Here is a 19515-nt window from a genome sequence, read left to right on the forward strand (position 1 = left end):
CAATTGTGGAATTGCACTTTTTTTGAAATTTCACCCCACTTAGATTTTTTTTTTCCAGTTTTCCAGTACACGATATGGTAAAATCAATGGGGTTGTTCAAAAGTACAACTTGTTCCGCAACAAACAAGCCATCACACGGCTATATTGACAGAAAAAAAAAAAAAAAGTTATGGCTCTGGGAAGCAAAAATCGAAAACGCAAAAAACAAAAAATCCCAAGGTCGTGAAGGGGTTAATATATAAGTGCAAAGTAACATAACCCTCAACAGGATCAAACTGACAAGAAAAAAGCAAAAAAAAAAAAAAACAGAAAGAAAAAAATCCTATGTCACTAAATCAATGCACATATTTGGTGTTATCATAGAAAGTGGTCCTTATAGTCATGGGAACTACAAGGTGCAGCAAGCCCAGTCTTTATATTTTATATATGAAAACTACAAGCTCCAGTCAGGACATAAAACATTTTATATGTAGTCTTTACAACCCAGATAAGGATAGTCCTCAATGTGCCGACGTTTATAGAACTACAACCCTCAATATGATGTAGGCTGAAACACTGAGCTAAAACTACAACCCTCAACGTGTGCAACCTGTTAATATTAAACATTATTAAACATTATGATTGGATATTAGGAGTTGTTGCAGCAATAGGTGTTTACAAAAGTGGAACTAAAAGTCTCAGCACGATCAGGCGACAGAGTGGAAAAAAAACTACTTCCTCCCACAATTTTATAAAAAGCCTTTCAGACACAGGAGACCTCCTACTCCCCTTCACGTGACCGTCACGTGATCCTGACATCAGCAAAGGTCTTTTAACCCATGAGAACCTGGCATCAGCAGTGACATTACTATTACTACAACTCCCAGCAGCCCCCAGGAGGTGGCAATGATGGGTGGAGTGGCGTGACAAGAGCTCCTGGAAGAGGAGGGAGGTCAGTGCTGCCAATGGAGCATAGGAGACCCCTTGTGACTTGTAGCTTTGTTTATACATATTTGCCTATCTTGCTTTAGTCCCTTATGCTTGACGGATATGAAGGGAGAATGTGCGCCAAATGCATACACTATATGGAGAACATTAGAGTATACAGGTTAGGACAAGGTATTTTGGGGCCCCAGGCAGATGAAGATGTTTGGTTTCAGTTAAGGAGTCCAGCATTTGGTGTTTACCTTAATGGAAACTAAACAGACCCCTTTGTAGATGAAGGGATATGTATGATGGTTTTTGAGACTGGCATACGACAAATACAGTTTGCAACAAAACTGTTCTGGTGCTTTATGTCCTGTACGGATGGTAGTTCTTGTATCGTATTCCTGTACTGTTGGTGGTTCTGGTGACGCACTCTTTTTTCGGATAGTGGTTCTGGTGACACATTCATATAGTCTGCAACTTGTCCTGTCCCTGATTCTGTTTTTTCATTCAGCCCTATTGCCGCCCAGGACATAACATCTGGCCCCTCAATCCCGGTGCTGCCTGCCTTTACTAACATGTGACAGAATTGCTGGTGGTAAAGTGCTCACTGACACCAGCTCCGTACTATAATAGGAGCCACCGGTGTAACATGTATGTTCATTTCTTGCATTCTAAATCTTCCCCATCACCTCTGAGTGATATGATTGAGAAGTGAATCCACTTATCATGTGTCACTTTCTGCACTGTGGATGAAGATTGCTGGCAAGAAGATATTCTTGGAAACTTTATTTAAAATAGGTTTCAAAGTCAACGCGTTTCGAAGTCAAGCAGGACCTCTTCCTCAGAACAAAACCTTATAAGATACAGTTGTGCTCAAAAGTTTACATACCCCGACAGAATTTTTGCTTTCTTTTTTTCAGGGAATATGAATGATAACACCAAAACTTTTTCTCCACTCATGGTTAGTGGTTGGGTGAAGCCATTTATTGCAGAGGTGTCAAACTGCATTCCTCGAGGGCCGCCAACAGGTCATGTTTTCAGGATTTACTTAGCATTCCACAAGGTGCTGGAATCATTCTGTGCAGGTGATTAAATTATCACCTGTGCAATACAAGGAAATCCTGAAAACATGACCTGTTGGCGGCCCTGGAGGAATGCAGTTTGACACCTCTGATTTATTGTTAAACTACTGTGTTTTCTCTTTTTAAATCATAATGACAACCCAAAACATCTAAATGACCCTAATCAAATACTTCATACCCTGGTGATTTTGACCTGATAACATGCCCACAAGTTGACACAAATGGGTTTGAATAGCTTCTAAAGGTAACATCCTCACCTATGAAATGTTTGCTTGTAATCAGTGTGTGTGCATAAAAGCTGAGGGAGTGTCTGGGATCCAGACAGACGCTTGCATATTTCATCCAGCCACTGATGTTTCTGGATTGTGAGTCATGGGGAAAGCAAAATAATTGTCAATGGATCTACGGGAAAAGGTAGTTGAACTGTATAAAACATGAAAGGGATACAAAAAGATTTCCAAGGAATTGATAATGCCAGTCAGCAGCATTCAAACTGTGATTAACAAATGGAAAATCAGGGGCTCTGTAAAAACAAAAACACAGTAAGGTCGACCAACAAAAATGTCATCCACAACTGCCAGAAAAATTGTTTGGGATGCAAAGAAAAACCCACAAATAACATCAGCTGAAATACAGGACTCTCTGAAAACTAGTGGTTTGGCTGTTTCAAGATGCACAATAAGGAGGCAATTGAAGAAAAATGGGCTGCATGGTCGAGTTGCCAGAAGAAACCCATTACTGCGCAAATGCCACAAAGTATCTCACTTACAATACACAAAACAGCAGAGACAACAACAAGGAACATGGTAATTTGGAGTGATGAAACCAAAATTGAACTTTTTGGCCACTACAATAAAAATGTTACTTTTGGAGAGAGGTCAACAAGCCCTATGATGAAAAGAACACCATTCCTACTGTAAAGCACGGAGGTGGATCGCAGATGTTTTGGGGATGTGTGAGCTACAAAGGCAAAGGAAACTTGGTCAAAGTTGAAGGTAAGATGAATGCAACACGTTATCAGCAAATACTGGAATTTTCAGTCCGGAAGCTGGGCATGGGACGTACTTGGATGTTCCAACATGACAACAATCCAAAATACAAGGCCAAGTTGACCTATCATTGGCTACAGCAGAACATAGTGAAGATTCTGGAGTGGCCATCTCAGTCTCCTCACCTCAATATCATTGAGTCACTCTGGGAAGATCTCAAGCGCGCAGTTCATGCTAGACAGCCCAGGAATTTACAGGAACTGGAGGCTTTTTGCTGAGAACAGCGGGCAGCTTTGCCATCTGAGAAAATAAAGAACCTCATCCACAACTACCACAAAAGACTTCAAGCTGTCATTGATGTTAGAGTGGGCAATACACGTATTGTCACAGTAGTTTGACAATAAGTTCCTTCACCCAACCACTAACCATGAGTGGAGAATAAGTTTTGGTGTTATCAGTCATATTCTCTGAAAAAAGGCCAAGAAAGCAAAAATTCTGCTCGGGTATTTAAACATTTAAGCACAACTGTGTGGGCTCCTTTTTCTGGGGTCAGTCTCAGCCTGTTAGTTCCAGTTAAGGAAAATCTTAATGTTTCAGCATACAAGACATTTTGCACATTTTTTTCCTTCCAGTTTTGTGAAGGCCCTTTTCTGTTCTGTGTGACTGTGTCCAGTGCACAACGTCCATCAAGACATGGATTTGTAAGACTGGTGTGAAAGAACATGATGGATTGCTCAGAGCCCTGATCTCCGCCCCATTCATCACCTTTGGGATTGTCTAGAATGGAGATTTGAGAGACCAGCCCTCGTCTCTAACATCAAAGTCTGATCTTCTGGATAAAGGGCCAAAATCTTGTAAAACCCATCTAGAAAAGTGGAAGCTGTTATAGCTGCAAAATACTCAACTTCATGTTATTCTGTATGGATATAGAATGGGAGGTCAAAAACTCCTGTAGGTGGAAAGTGTAGTATCCCAATACTTTTGTCCAAATAGTGTATGTTATTTTATGTCACACAGTAGCATATGGCACCTATAGGGTCCTATGAAAAGCTTATTCAGCTACACTTTTCAGTAAAGATAAGATAAAAAGGTGTGGAGGCATATATTTACTAATCATATGGTAAAAGAACACTCTTCTCTTATGAATCTCTTACACCTGATGAGACTTGTATGTTTCCTGTCATGATTCTCAATGGCGAGAGAACATAGCCCAGCATATATGAGAACTAGCTCTTGGAAGATGGAAACTATACTGACCATGAACTAAACCTGCCGCACAACTAGAAGTGGCCGGGTAGCATGCCTACGTTTTTTTATCCCTAGATGCCCAGCGCCAGCCGGAGAACTACCTAATCCTAGCAGAGGAAAAGACAGTCCTGGCTCACCTCTAGAGAAATTTTCCCAAAAGGCAGACAGAGGCCCCCACATATATTGGCGGTGATTTTAGATGAAATGACAAACGTAGTATGAAAATAGGTTTAGCAAAAATCGAGGTCCGCTTACTAGATAGAAAGAAGACAGAAAGGGCACTTTCATGGTCAGCAGAAAACCCTATCAAAACACCATCCAGAAATTACTTTAAGACTCTAGCATTAACTCATAACACCAGAGTGGCAATTTCCGCTCACAAGAGCTTTCCAGACACAGTAACGAAACAGCAGCTGTGAACAGGAACAAAATGCAAAAACACACAAGGACAAAAGTCCAACTTAGCTGGGAGTTGTCTAGTAGCAGGAACATGCACAGAAAGGCTTCTGATTACATTGTTGACCGGCATGAAACTGACAGAGGAGCAAGGTTATATAGCGACTCCCACATCCTGATAGGAGCAGGTGAACAGAGGGGATGATGCACACAAGTACAATTCCACAAGTGGCCACCGGGGGAGCCCAGAATCCAATTTCACAACAGTACCCCCCCCCTCAAGGAGGGGGCACCGAACCCTCACCAGAACCACCAGGGCGATCAGGATGAGCCCTATGAAAGGCACGGACAAGATCGGAGGCATGAACATCAGAGGCAGTGACCCAAGAATTATCCTCCTGACCGTATCCCTTCCATTTGACCAGATACTGGAGTTTCCGTCTGGAAACACGAGAGTCCAAGATCTTTTCCACAACGTACTCCAACTCACCCTCAACCAACACCGGAGCAGGAGGCTCAACGGAAGGCACAGCCGGTACCTCATACCTGCGCAACAATGACCGATGAAAAACATTATGAATCGAAAAGGATGCAGGGAAGTCCAAACGGAAGGACACAGGGTTAAGAATCTCCAATATCTTGTACGGGCCGATGAACCGAGGCTTAAACTTAGGAGAAGAAACCCTCATAGGGACAAAACGAGAAGACAACCACACCAAGTCCCCAACACAAAGCCGAGGACCAACACGACGACGGCGGTTGGCAAAAAGCTGAGTCTTCTCCTGGGACAACTTCAAATTGTCCACCACCTGCCCCCAAATCTGATGCAACCTCTCCACCACAGCATCCACTCCAGGACAATCCGAAGATTCCACTTGACCGGAGGAAAATCGAGGATGAAACCCCGAATTACAGAAAAACGGGGACACCAAGGTGACAGAGCTGGCCCGATTATTGAGGGCGAACTCCGCCAAAGGCAAAAAAGCAACCCAATCATCCTGATCCGCAGACACAAAACACCTCAAATATGTCTCCAAGGTCTGATTAGTCCGCTCGGTCTGGCCATTAGTCTGAGGATGGAAAGCAGACGAAAAAGACAAATCTATGCCCATCCTAGCACAGAATGCCCGCCAAAATCTAGACACGAATTGGGTCCCTCTGTCAGAAACGATATTCTCCGGAATACCATGCAAACGAACAACATTTTGAAAAAACAGAGGAACCAACTCGGAAGAAGAAGGCAACTTAGGCAAGGGAACCAGATGGACCATCTTAGAGAAACGGTCACACACCACCCAGATGACAGACATCTTATGAGAAACAGGCAGATCCGAAATAAAATCCATCGAGATGTGCGTCCAAGGCCTCTTCGGGATAGGCAAGGGTAACAACAATCCACTAGCCCGAGAACAACAAGGCTTGGCCCGAGCACAAACGTCACAAGACTGCACAAAGCCTCGCACATCTCGTGACAGGGAAGGCCACCAGAAGGACCTTGCCACCAAATCCCTGGTACCAAAGATTCCAGGATGACCTGCCAACGCAGAAGAATGAACCTCAGAGATGACTCTACTGGTCCAATCATCAGGAACAAACAGTCTACCAGGTGGGCAACGATCAGGTCTATCCGCCTGAAACTCCTGCAAGGCCCGCCGCAGGTCTGGAGAAACGGCAGACAATATCACTCCATCTTTAAGGATACCTGTGGGCTCAGAATTACCAGGGGAGTCAGGCTCAAAACTCCTAGAAAGGGCATCCGCCTTAACATTCTTAGAACCCGGTAGGTAAGACACCACAAAATTAAACCGAGAGAAAAACAACGACCAGCGCGCCTGTCTAGGATTCAGGTGCCTGGCAGACTCAAGGTAAATTAAATTTTTGTGGTCAGTCAATACCACCACCTGATGTCTGGCCCCCTCAAGCCAGTGACGCCACTCCTCAAAAGCCCACTTCATGGCCAAAAGCTCCCGATTCCCAATATCATAATTCCGCTCGGCGGGCGAAAATTTACGGGAAAAAAAAGCACAAGGTCTCATCACGGAGCAGTCGGAACTTCTCTGCGACAACACCGCCCCAGCTCCGATTTCAGAAGCGTCGACCTCAACCTGAAAAGGAAGAGCAACATCAGGCTGACGCAACACTGGGGCGGAAGAAAAGCGGCGCTTGAGCTCCCGAAAGGCCTCCACAGCATCAGGGGACCAATCAGCAACATCAGCACCCTTCTTAGTCAAATCAGTCAATGGTTTTACAACATCAGAAAAACCAGCAATAAATCGACGATAAAAGTTAGCAAAGCCCAAAAATTTCTGAAGACTCTTAAGAGAAGAGGGTTGCGTCCAATCACCAATAGCCTGAACCTTGACAGGATCCATCTCGATGGAAGAGGGGGAAAAAATGTATCCCAAGAAGGAAATCTTTTGAACCCCAAAAACACACTTAGAACCCTTCACACACAAGGAATTAGACCGCAAAACCTGAAAAACCCTCCTGACCTGCTGGACATGAGAGTCCCAGTCATCCGAAAAAATCAGAATATCATCCAGATACACAATCATAAATTTGTCCAAATAATCGCGGAAAATGTCATGCATAAAGGACTGGAAGACTGAAGGGGCATTTGAAAGACCAAAAGGCATCACCAAATACTCAAAATGGCCCTCGGGCGTATTAAATGCGGTTTTCCACTCATCCCCCTGCTTGATTCGCACCAAATTATACGCCCCACGGAGATCAATCTTAGAGAACCACTTGGCCCCCTTTATACGAGCAAACAAATCAGTAAGCAGTGGTAACGGATATTGATATTTAACCGTGATTTTATTCAAAAGTCGATAATCAATACACGGCCTCAAAGAGCCGTCTTTCTTAGACACAAAGAAAAAAACGGCTCCTAAGGGAGATGACGAAGGACGAATATGTCCCTTTTCCAAGGACTCCTTTATATATTCTCGCATAGCCGCGTGTTCAGGCACAGACAGATTAAATAAACGACCCTTAGGGTATTTACTACCCGGGATCAAGTCTATGGCACAATCGCACTCCCGGTGCGGAGGTAGTGAACCAACCTTGGGTTCTTCAAAAACGTCACGAAAGTCAGACAAGAATTCAGGAATCTCAGAGGGAATAGATGATGAAATGGAAACCAAAGGTACGTCCCCATGAGTTCCTTTACATCCCCAGCTTAACACAGACATAGCTCTCCAGTCGAGGACTGGGTTATGAGATTGCAGCCATGGCAATCCCAGCACCAAAACATCATGTAGATTATACAGCACCAGAAAGCGAATAACCTCCTGGTGATCCGGATTAACACGCATAGTCACTTGTGTCCAGTATTGTGGTTTATTACTAGCCAATGGGGTGGAGTCAATCCCTTTCAGAGGTATCGGAGCCTCCAATGGCTCCAAATCATACCCACAGCGTTTGGCAAAGGACCAATCCATAAGACTCAAAGCAGCGCCAGAGTCGACATAGGCGTCCGCGGTAATAGATGACAAAGAACAAATCAGGGTCACAGATAGAATAAACTTAGACTGTAAAGTGCTAATTGAAACAGACTTGTCAGGCTTCTTAGTACGCTTAAAGCATGCTGATATAACATGAGTTGAATCACCACAATAGAAGCACAACCCATTTTTTCGTCTAAAATTCTGCCGCTCGCTTCTGGACAGAATTCTATCACATTGCATATTTTCTGGCGTTTTCTCAGTAGACACCGCCAAATGGTGCACAGGTTTGCGCTCCCGCAGACGCCTATCGATCTGAATAGCCATCGTCATGGACTCATTCAGACTCGCAGGCACAGGGAACCCCACCATAACATCCTTAATGGCATCAGAGAGACCTTCTCTGAAAATCGCCGCCAGGGCGCACTCATTCCACTGAGTAAGCACAGACCATTTGCGGAATTTTTGGCAGTATATTTCAGCTTCATCTTGCCCCTGAGACAAGGACATCAAGGCCTTTTCCGCCTGAAGCTCTAAATGAGGTTCCTCATAAAGCAACCCCAAGGCCAGAAAAAACGCATCCACATTGAGCAACGCAGGATCCCCTGGTGCCAATGCAAAAGCCCAGTCTTGAGGGTCGCCCCGGAGCAAGGAAATTACAATCCTGACCTGCTGTGCAGGGTCTCCGGCAGAGCGAGACTTCAGGGACAAAAACAATTTGCAATTATTTTTAAAATTTTGGAAGTGAGATCTATTCCCCGAGAAGAATTCAGGCAAAGGAATTCTAGGCTCAGACATAGGTGCATGAACAACGAAATCTTGCAAATTTTGTACCTTTGTGGCGAGATTATTCAAACCTGTAGCTACACTCTGAAGATCCATTTGAAACAGGTGAACACAGAGCCATTCAAGGATAAGAAGGAGAGAAAGAGAGGAAGGCTGCAGTATAGGCAGACTAGCAGGTGATTCAATTAAGAGCACACTCAGAACTAGAGGGAAAAAAAAAAAAAAAAAAAAAATTGTAGCAGACTTCTTTTTTCTCTCCTTTCTCAGCCAGTAATTTAACCCTTTTTTTCAGGCCGGTCAAACTGTCATGATTCTCAATGGCGAGAGAACATAGCCCAGCATATATGAGAACTAGCTCTTGGAAGATGGAAACTATACTGACCATGAACTAAACCTGCCGCACAACTAGAAGTGGCCGGGTAGCATGCCTACGTTTTTTTATCCCTAGATGCCCAGCGCCAGCCGGAGAACTACCTAATCCTAGCAGAGGAAAAGACAGTCCTGGCTCACCTCTAGAGAAATTTTCCCAAAAGGCAGACAGAGGCCCCCACATATATTGGCGGTGATTTTAGATGAAATGACAAACGTAGTATGAAAATAGGTTTAGCAAAAATCGAGGTCCGCTTACTAGATAGAAAGAAGACAGAAAGGGCACTTTCATGGTCAGCAGAAAACCCTATCAAAACACCATCCAGAAATTACTTTAAGACTCTAGCATTAACTCATAACACCAGAGTGGCAATTTCCGCTCACAAGAGCTTTCCAGACACAGTAACGAAACAGCAGCTGTGAACAGGAACAAAATGCAAAAACACACAAGGACAAAAGTCCAACTTAGCTGGGAGTTGTCTAGTAGCAGGAACATGCACAGAAAGGCTTCTGATTACATTGTTGACCGGCATGAAACTGACAGAGGAGCAAGGTTATATAGCGACTCCCACATCCTGATAGGAGCAGGTGAACAGAGGGGATGATGCACACAAGTACAATTCCACAAGTGGCCACCGGGGGAGCCCAGAATCCAATTTCACAACAGTTTCCAATCCATGTCAGAATGGCTGTACAATCCTGATATTAAAATTAATATATCATAAGTTCAGCTAAAAAGTGAAAGAGTTCCTGAGTCCAAGAGTATTCAATCTCTGCCAACCCATCATGACGAACAGCCACAACTTATACTGAGCGGTGTGAGATCTCCGCAGTGAGGAGGGACACTGAGGAGCTGTCAATCAGGCAAGGTTGTGTAGAAATTGAACATGGATTTGACATGAATTTTAAAAGCAAGTACACCAGCCACATCAGGAATAAGATATATTCAATAATATTAGCAATCTGTGCTGTGAAATCTGGTGACAAATCCCCTTTAAACATGAAGACATGAAGTTCTCTACAGAGGCTGTTGACATGAATCGCTAGGATATTTTTTTTAATCAAAATGTATGGATTAGTTGGTTCCTTTTTGCTTGACCTTACTAGCACCAAGTCATTACTAAATGAATATATATGAATGTAAAAAGCATATCCTATATTTTCTTTATGTATGCAATGCAGTCTGTAATCTCGTATCTACCGATATTTGTTTCCTTCACTTTGCAGGAAGAAGTAAATTTCAGTGACCATGATAAAAGCTGTAGGGGACACTGTCCTGAGATGGCATGATAGACCATGGAGAGGAGTTCTTATGTGCCAACAGATTATTATATCTGGTATTGTTCATGGAACCAGGAATTTCACAAATTCAGATTCTACACCAGATTCCCAAAAAGGAGCAATAGAAAACAAAAGAACGATAGACAATCTGTATAAATTGTCAGTGAACATTAAGAAAATTCGCAGATTAAAAAGCTGGGTACTTTATAAAGATGTAGCCTACGTCGAGGAGACCGCTAATATCTTGAAGAAAATGGGAGCTAGTGACGTTACCTTGGCCAATATCTTGGAGTCTTGTCCAGAAGCTTTTCTACAAGAACCTAAGGAAATCAACGCTTCAAAATCCATCTGGAATTTAGTTTGCCCCAAGGATGAAGAACTAATAACTCTAATTGAAAAGTTTCCAGATTCCTTTTTCATTTGTAAAAGTCCCACTAATCAACGAGACAACATAAAATACTTTCAAGATCTCGGACTTAACAATAAAATTGTCAGCAGACTTCTAACAAGTGCTCCACAAATCTTTTGTAATCAGGTTGAAGACAATAAGAAGATGGTCGATGCTTTGGAAGAAAATTACATCAATCTAGGAGGTACGAAGGAGAACTTTAAAACCTGGATAATGAAGTTAATAAGTCAAGATCCATTTGTTCTCTTGAAAGCCAACAAGACTATGAAGGAGAATCTGAAGTTTTTACAAGATTTAGGATTTCACAATGAGAAAGTACTGAAACTACTGTCCAAACTTAAAGGTTTTGTTTTCGATCTGAACAAGGACACCATGAAAAAGGGGGTTTTGTTCACAATGTCAACTTTCGAATGCAACAATGAAGAACTAAGAGAACTGGTAATGAAGAGTCCTGCCCTCCTCTACTATTCCGTCCCTTTGCTGGAGGAACGGTTACAACTTCTCCTGCGGGAAGGAGCAACTTTAAATCAAGTAAAAGAATGTCCAAATGTTCTAGAACTCACCCCACAGATTGTACAATTTAGAGCTCGAAAAATCAAACAATTGGGTCGAAGAATACAAGATCAAAGTTTAGAGATTTTAAACGGAACGAGAAAAGATTTTGAAGCTAATTATGGAAAGTTGCAAGTGAGAAAGGAACGACCCCTATATAATCCCGTTGCCCCACTGAAAGTGGAGGAGTGAACTACAGATGAGCGAATCGATTCCCAGTATCCTAGTCCAGTGACACTACTCCAGTATTTCGTGGCAGCTGGATGTTAGTTACTATGAACTGTCTCCTACCTGGCATCCAAGGTGCTCTTCATCTCACCACGCTGTCAAATCAAAAGATGATCTAGGGATGCCGACATATAGGTAGTGGTTCCTATGGTTCTAATCCAGCAGCCATGGAATACTTACCTGATCAATGGACCGGGGTCCTGTGAATTTATTCACTCGTCTCTAGAATGAACTAAATATTGTATAAGTTTAGAGTGCAAAAATAAGGTGAGACAAGGCTTGACCTGCAAGTGGATTGTTGATTTTCTTGCCTAATTGTTATATTTTCAATATGGGCAACCTTTTTAAAAGACCACCTCTTGGGGAAGCCCAAGCCCATACACAGACCGTATTTTCTTTTACATATTTTTAAGAAGTTCACCACCTTCGAAGACCAGTTTTTAGTACAATTTTGGTTGGTAGTGTCATTGAAGAGACCCAACTACTAAGTTTTATTTTCAAAGCAATGCTCCATTTGGAATGATATGCAAAGCAGCACATGCCAACAAAACCGGTGACCAATCTGCGGACAGTAAACAGCTCCTCAGCCTTCCTGCTTGCCAGGGGACAGTATACCCCTGATAATCGATAGTTCGGGCCAGCACATGGTTGAACAATATATCCAGAATCGACCACTAAATTCAACAAGAACAATGAATTACAGCAGAAAATTAAAAGGGTTGTTGCATTTTCTATCTGCAGGAGTACAGTGCTCCCTTCCTTTCTGCTTGCCAGAGGATGATGCACTCCTGATGATGATAGTTTGGGCCAGCACACGGTTGAACAATATTTCCAGAATTGACCACTAGATTCAACAAGAACAATGGATTTCAGCAGAAAATTAAAAGAACATGGTTGAGTTGCTAACCCCAACCATACACTCTCCGACGATGTAATCAGAAACCGCTTTGCCTTTTTAGCATTGGAAGAGGAAAGGGGCAATGAAGCTGGCCGGATTTAGTGATTCAGCAAGCCTCATAACTAAATGCTTGCAAGTGCTGACTCCTTGCCTAGGAGACTGGCCACCTCTGACATACTGCTGAGGGGGCCAGTAACCTTGGCAGTAAGTGTAGAACATAGACGATTTCCAATAAGAGGTAAATTGCACAGTTGCTTTTTTTGCAAGCACTTTGCAACTTTACCCATTTATAAAGATGAGACAATACCTTTAAAGCCAAAAAATTACATCAGAAAAATAAAATCCTGGATCCATCTTGCGGTCTTTTATTTCACAATATTACTTTGTATGTAGACCACTGACAGTCAATAACTTTATTATAGCAGATGTCATGACACAAACAGCATTGTCGTGAAACAATCCACAGCCACAGGCAGCAAATGAGCAGACATCCACATTGCCTCAACATTTTCCCAGGGGGGTGTACTTATTTGGGTGCACAAGTAGAATTTTACCTAAGGGCACAAGTGCTTCTCGGGCCCCAAAGGCCCGTGTATCATACATTGACACCATTTAAAAAAAAAAAAAAAAAGCACATGGTAAGTTTGCATTAGGCCTCAAAAACGTTACATGGCATTCAGAGCAGCAAAAAGAGTCTGAAAACAAACGAAAATGGAGCGGGGTTGCACAAATAGGATGCAATTGGTAAATTTAGCCAAAAAGTTGTAGATCCTGCCAATAACTGGTAAAAAAAATCCAAATGGACAGAAAATGTTTTTGGCAAATTAGCAGTTTTCAAGCAATGGATGGGCAAAATTGGCCATTTTGGTTAACTTTTAACCCAAGAAAGTAAAAATGTGGAATCCTGAACTAGATGGTGAACTTATATACCTTGCTGCACATAAAGATATATCCTGTGCACGATATGGAATTAGGCATAAAAAAGCTTGACTTCTCTTTATCAGCACAATGTCATCATGTTATACGTGGAAAATCCTCACTAGTCAACAGGGAAAGCAAATTGCAGAGAAAGCAGAGCAGGCAATTCTGATCTGTGGCTCGATAAAATTGCCTAAATTTACAGTTGGCCATGAGATGGGACAAGAACAGTTCTGGGCTGGAGACTGGTCAGACTGCCATCCAATCCATCCTCCAAATATTATACATAGGTTCAATATTTCACTTTGCTCGAAACGGTAATGATATGAAGAAAGCAATAATGCTCATTACTTGAAACCCAATGCTCCGAGTGCAGAGATTTTCCTCCCGTGTTGACAGCTATCTCTTACACAATTGTCCGATGTCCAACTGTGTTTAAAAAACGTTTTCCTCTTTTGCTCCCCTTTCTCCTTTTATTTAAAAAAAAAAAATGGCCATGTGAGAGCTTGTTTTTTTGCGGGATGAGTTGTACTTTTGAACGACACCATTGATTTTACCATATCGTGTACTGGAAAACGGGAATAAAAATTCCAAGTGTTGTGAAATTGCAAAAAAAGTGCAATTTCACGATTCTTTTTTTAACCATGTTCATTAAATGCTAAAACTGACCTGCCATTATGATTCTCCAGGTCATTATGAGTTCGTAGATACCAAACATGTATAGGTTCTTTTTTATTTACAGTAAGTGGTGAACAAAAAATCCAACGTTTGAAAAAAAAAAAAAGTCTCAATTTTCTTAGACCCGTAGCATCTCCATTTCTTGGGATTCGGGGCTGGGTGAGGGCTTATTTTTGTGCACCGAACTGACTTTTTTAGTGATACCATTTTGGAGTAGGTATGATGTTTTGATCGCCCGATATTGTTCTCTTTACGCCATTTACCGATCTGATTAATTCTTTAATTATTTTCTTTTTTTTGCGTTTCTGAACTCAGCGATACCAAATATGTGTATTTATTTTGTTATTGTTTTATTTTGAATGGGGCAAAAATGGGGTGATTTGAACTTTTAATTTTTTTTTAATAATTTTTACATTTTTTTTTACATTTTTAACTTTCTTCAATAGTCTCCTTAGGAGACTTGAAGCTGCGATCTTCTGATTGCTTGTGATACACATAGGAGCGCTTCAGCCCCGCAGTGTGTCGCAAAAGTCATCATCTGCTATGAACGCCAGCCATGGGGGTCAGATCAGTTGTCATGTGACTGAAAAGATGCAGGCTCAGCGCTGGAGCCTTCATCAATGAGGGATACACAACCTATGATGTACCTATACATCATAGGTCGTGAAGGGGTTAAGGACTGGGACATTATTTTGCTTTTGCACATTCCTTGATAATGTATGTAAAGCCCTGTGGAATATGATCGCGATATATAAGCAATGAATAATAATAATAATTATTATTTCTTATAAAAGCCATAACTTATTTTTATCTTCATGCAAACACAGATGTATGAGAACCAAAAAATGAAAGCGTTAAAAGTCTCAGAAAATTGTGACATAAGCAATGTTTTTTTTTTTTTTTTTTTTTGCAAGCTTCTTACTTTTTTATTGAAATGGTAAAAAAAATTAAGTTTGCTATCACTATAATCATATTAACCTGGAGAACCACATTGCCAGCTCATTTTTACTGAATGCCATAAAAATCAAAACCCAAAATAACAATTGCGGGTTTTTGATTTTTTTTCCAATTTCGGCAAACTTGGAATTTTTTCCCAGCTTGCCACGAAATTGCCCAGTAAAATTGATGGTGTCGTTCCAAAATACAAATTGTCTGTAAGAGTATTTGATTGTGAAGGACTCTTTGGGCTAGACTGAGGGTGACTGCAATTCCTTGACCCACTATAGCTACTCTTCTGGTTGCTCCCACTATGTGTTCTGCACCTGATAATGAACTCTGGGAAGTGGACTTATTCATTGTGATCAAAAGGTCAACTTTTATATTTAGGATCTTGATTTTTCACACCTAAAGTTATCTGGTAAGGAACTTTTAGGGCAAGGGGTCCTTAATCTGTGGCTCAGGAGCCACATGTGGCTCGCAGGTCCATGATGTGTGGCTCATGACTGTCCACCAGCTTGGTGCATTAGCAACAGATCTAGGTTCACATGGTAATATATAGAAACTTGGCGCTCAAATGTGATTGATAAGGATGCAATTTTATTTGTAGTAATATCCATAAAATAAGAGTCTACAACTCGACCATCGCTAGTGGTCACGTGGATAAGAGCTTGACCCTGTATGCAGCGCTGGGTTGAGTCGTGCGGTATCCACCGCTATGTAGGAGGAGCACTTCTCCGACATAGCGACGGATACCGCACAACTCAACCCAGCGCTGCAGATGTGGTCACTATCTTATCCAGCTGAAGACTGATGAAGGTCGAGTTGTAGACCGAAAACTTCTTATTTTTTTGGATATTACTAAAGATAAAATTGCAACCTTATCAATCATGTCTGAGTTCAAAGTTTCTATATATTACCTAACAGGATAGGATCCTACTTGTTCACCATCTTTCCGGAAGTGCCGTGTCCACCTTTCTATTAGGTTCTGATGTTGACTTTGTGAGTAGCCCTACATAGGAGACCAGATCTGGTGCACATAAACCGGCAGGGGGGCAGGGAGAAGGATAGACTTGGTAAGCTGCACATAGGATGATACTGACATTTAGAGGGCAGTTTGAAGCTGGATGCAATAGTGCGGTGAGTGCGCTTGATGCGATAAAACTAAAGGTGGGTGTAAATATCATGTCTATAAGTTTCTGGGGCACAAGATCTTAGCGTGCTCTCAGTGGGGAAGCTTTTGCTGTCTTAATACCTATACTGGACAGCTCTGGGTGTCACCAATTTTTAGGTGTAAAGGTTGTTTGATGTGGATCACAACCATCTCTGAGAGCTGAATGTAGCTCTCAAGGTAAGAAAGCTTTAGGACCACTAGTTTAGGACAATTTTCTCTGGCTCAAAAATTCAAAACAGCTTTCCTCCAAAAGGAGAAAAATCCTCCTTCAATTGCTACCTAAAGTCAGTTTCCAAAGCTCTTACTAGTCGGATGGGTATCATTGAATTAGCTCATAACACAAGTCTTGTTTGAAGGCTCTTCGAATGGTTGAACATAGACTTACAGGCATTGCAGGATTAGGGTGCCAATGGCGCTCCATTAACATTGGTGGTCCAGCTACATGCAAATATCACATTAACCTTATTCACAATTTTGCCTATGTTTCTAAATAATAATAAATGGGTAGTTTGATAAATGAAGGTTGAGTTCATGCCTTATCTGTACACAGTGAAACAAACGTATTGTGCCAGCTACTTTTCATGTAGGTGGAGAGCCATTCATACATGGGGGCCCACCGGAGGATTCTCCAGCTCTCCTGTGGGCCAGTCCAGGCCTGCTTACAGGATAGCCACACAAGAGAAGAGTTTGCCTTCTGGAGGAGATCTATTTTTACCAATATACAGTATTTTTGAAGAATTTTAGCATTTATGATATCAAGAATGATGGCTCGTTCTGAATGCCGAACTATGTTAGGTATTTTATTGTAAGACTTTGCACTCTTTTATTAATAGTTTCTGCCCTTATGAACTCTACTGTGCTTTACTAAAACCATGAAAAAACATCCTTCTGAAGTTAAAAGCTTTGGCGGAATGATCTCGGCTCATTCCACATTTCTCAATAGGGTGAGAGGTTCGTTCATATAAAGTAACACTTGTGTCAATGACATTTCTCTTAAAAGTTTCCTGTTCTTTAATTTCCTTTTAATAAATCAATAGCACAATGTGGACTTATTTGTTTACTGCTAAATTGTAAAATCGGGTTTGAGGATTTATTTCTTTCCAACAAATCTAGATTTCCCAGCTCCCTCTTGGTGCAGCGGAGTTCAAATGTGAGTTTAGAAGGGGCAAATATTTTTTTTTATAAAGGCAAATTTTGTTAAAAAGGTTTTCATCCAACGTCACAGGTGTCTGCAGCTCGGCATTATTGAAAAGGATGGATATGATCTGCTTTACCACTACCCATAAACAGTTGTGGCACTCTTGTAGTAAGAAAGAAGACATTTTCCAAATTCTGGAAAACCCTTATTAATGGAACGTGGCATCATAAAATGACCCACTGTTTAAATCCGGATTATATTTTAAACATATTTGTTAAAAATGTTTGCTAGTAATATGGAAAGTAAAATAAATTATTTGTTTTAGGAAAAAAATCGAAATCTTGTAATCTTTATAATAGCCAATAGACTGAATTCTAGACCGATAATTCCTGTTCTTTTTGGGGACATTGAGAAAAAAAAAACTGTCTCTTACTCATTATTTTTCTAATTGCAGTCACTCCCCACCCAATCCTCCCACGTAAAAAGGAACTGACACCTTCAACATTTTGCCGAATTTACCATTTTCATTAAACCATGAATAAGAAACCTTTTTTCCTTTTAAACTGCTGAACTGGGAAACGATATGCCAGCGGCCCGACTCCAGGAGAGCATGTCCGCCTTCAAAGCTCCCAGCAGAGATCCATTTTTTAACAAACCGCCAGCTGTGAATTTTTATTAAAATTAACATTATTATAATCAGAAAATAACAAACCACAAATCTCTTTTGAAAAATATACACAACCCACCAGTATCATTCTCTGCTAACATTTTATTTTTCCATACTCTTATCTTCCAAATGTATGTATTGTAAGATTTCTACTCACTCGGTTGCGGTTTGATGTAGGCACTGGAAGTTGTTTTATTAAAAAGTCCAGGCTGGTTTAATACAGGAAAGATATATATCTTTGTACCGTGTTAGCCAGTTGATAAAAAAATATTTAGAATTGAGAGTCCTGAATGGTTGATACCTTTTAATGGCTAACTGAAAAGATGAAAACAATTTGCAAGCTTTCGAGACTACTCAAGCCTCTTCATCAGGCAGAGACTATTAAGACTTCATAAGCTGCTCAGAATAACAAACCAGAAACAGCCTTTTCCCGACACAAAGTGAAAACATAAAGTAAATTTGCCTGCTGGAGTTAGTGTCCAGCTCTTTAGACCTTAGCAAAAACAACAACACTGGAGGTCTGCATACCTCTACTCACAGACATGGAATGAGACAACTGGTCTCCTTTTTATCTGCCGCACCACGCCCTGGGGTGGGGAAATGTGAGCAGCCAGTCCCACCCATCTCTGGCTACTCATAAACCTGACTCTGACACCAGCTATTAACTCTCTCCACACTATATTTCTTGGAGCCTGCTTTGCCGGGCTTATATCACCGAGGCTACCAACGTCAATGATACATATTTCCCCTCGAGGACCTGTCCGACATCCATCTTACAGTATATATATCGCATATATACTGTATATTTTTTTTATTTAAATATTTTAAAAACTATATCATATGACATACATAATAAAACATGAAGGGAGAAAGGGTGGGTAAAACACACCTCTTCGGGACAAAAAGGCTAAAGTGCCATATGTATATATGGGGCAAATCAAGCCAGTTAAAGTACTACTGAAAAAGCAAAAAAAAAGAAAGTGAGGTGGGTGGAGAAATTAAATGTGAACCTAAGAAAGAGCCCCCTAAAAAACCCAAGGAGGAGAAGAAAGTATAAGCATAGAGCTGAAAGGGGATGACCTAATGTGAGGAGAGAGGAGGAAGGGTGGGGACTAGAGCAGGATGGCCAAACTCCAAAAAAGCAGACCTGGAGAAAGTAACCCAGCAGTCAGGCAGCACTCTCCCTACCTTGTTGAGTGCACAACAAATATCCAAATTTTGTCCCCCAGAAAGTAATAATGCCCCTTGTGTGCTCCTACTATATAATAATGCCCTTTAAGTACCCCCTAAGTTTGTTACATATAGTAATAACGCCCCTCATGTATAGTAATAATGTTCCCTGCATTCTCACAAAAATAAGTAATAGTTCACCAGAAAATAAAAGAATTAAGTAAATCACACATATTCTTAC

At 41.4% G+C, this 19515-nt stretch overlaps 1 protein-coding gene across 1 annotated transcript; it reads left to right on the forward strand.

The window, feature by feature from the left end:
• The first annotated feature begins 806 nt into the window (after positions 1 to 806).
• MTERF2 (mitochondrial transcription termination factor 2) lies at positions 807 to 14282 on the forward strand. The gene is made up of 2 exons (XM_077266479.1): positions 807 to 931; positions 10453 to 14282. The coding sequence occupies exon 2, from the start codon at positions 10475 to 10477 to the stop codon at positions 11657 to 11659; it is 1185 nt and encodes a 394-aa protein (XP_077122594.1). The 5' UTR covers positions 807 to 931; positions 10453 to 10474; the 3' UTR covers positions 11660 to 14282.
• Positions 14283 to 19515: the final 5233 nt, after the last annotated feature.

The sequence above is a fragment of the Ranitomeya variabilis genome, chromosome 5 (genome assembly GCF_051348905.1).
Source record: "Ranitomeya variabilis isolate aRanVar5 chromosome 5, aRanVar5.hap1, whole genome shotgun sequence".
In the NCBI taxonomy this organism is placed as follows: Eukaryota; Metazoa; Chordata; class Amphibia; order Anura; family Dendrobatidae; genus Ranitomeya; species Ranitomeya variabilis.

Bases quoted from the DNA above. Each gene is read 5' to 3' on its own strand.
- MTERF2 (XM_077266479.1), top strand. From the start codon at position 10,475: ATGATAAAAGCTGTAGGGGACACTGTCCTGAGATGGCATGATAGACCA.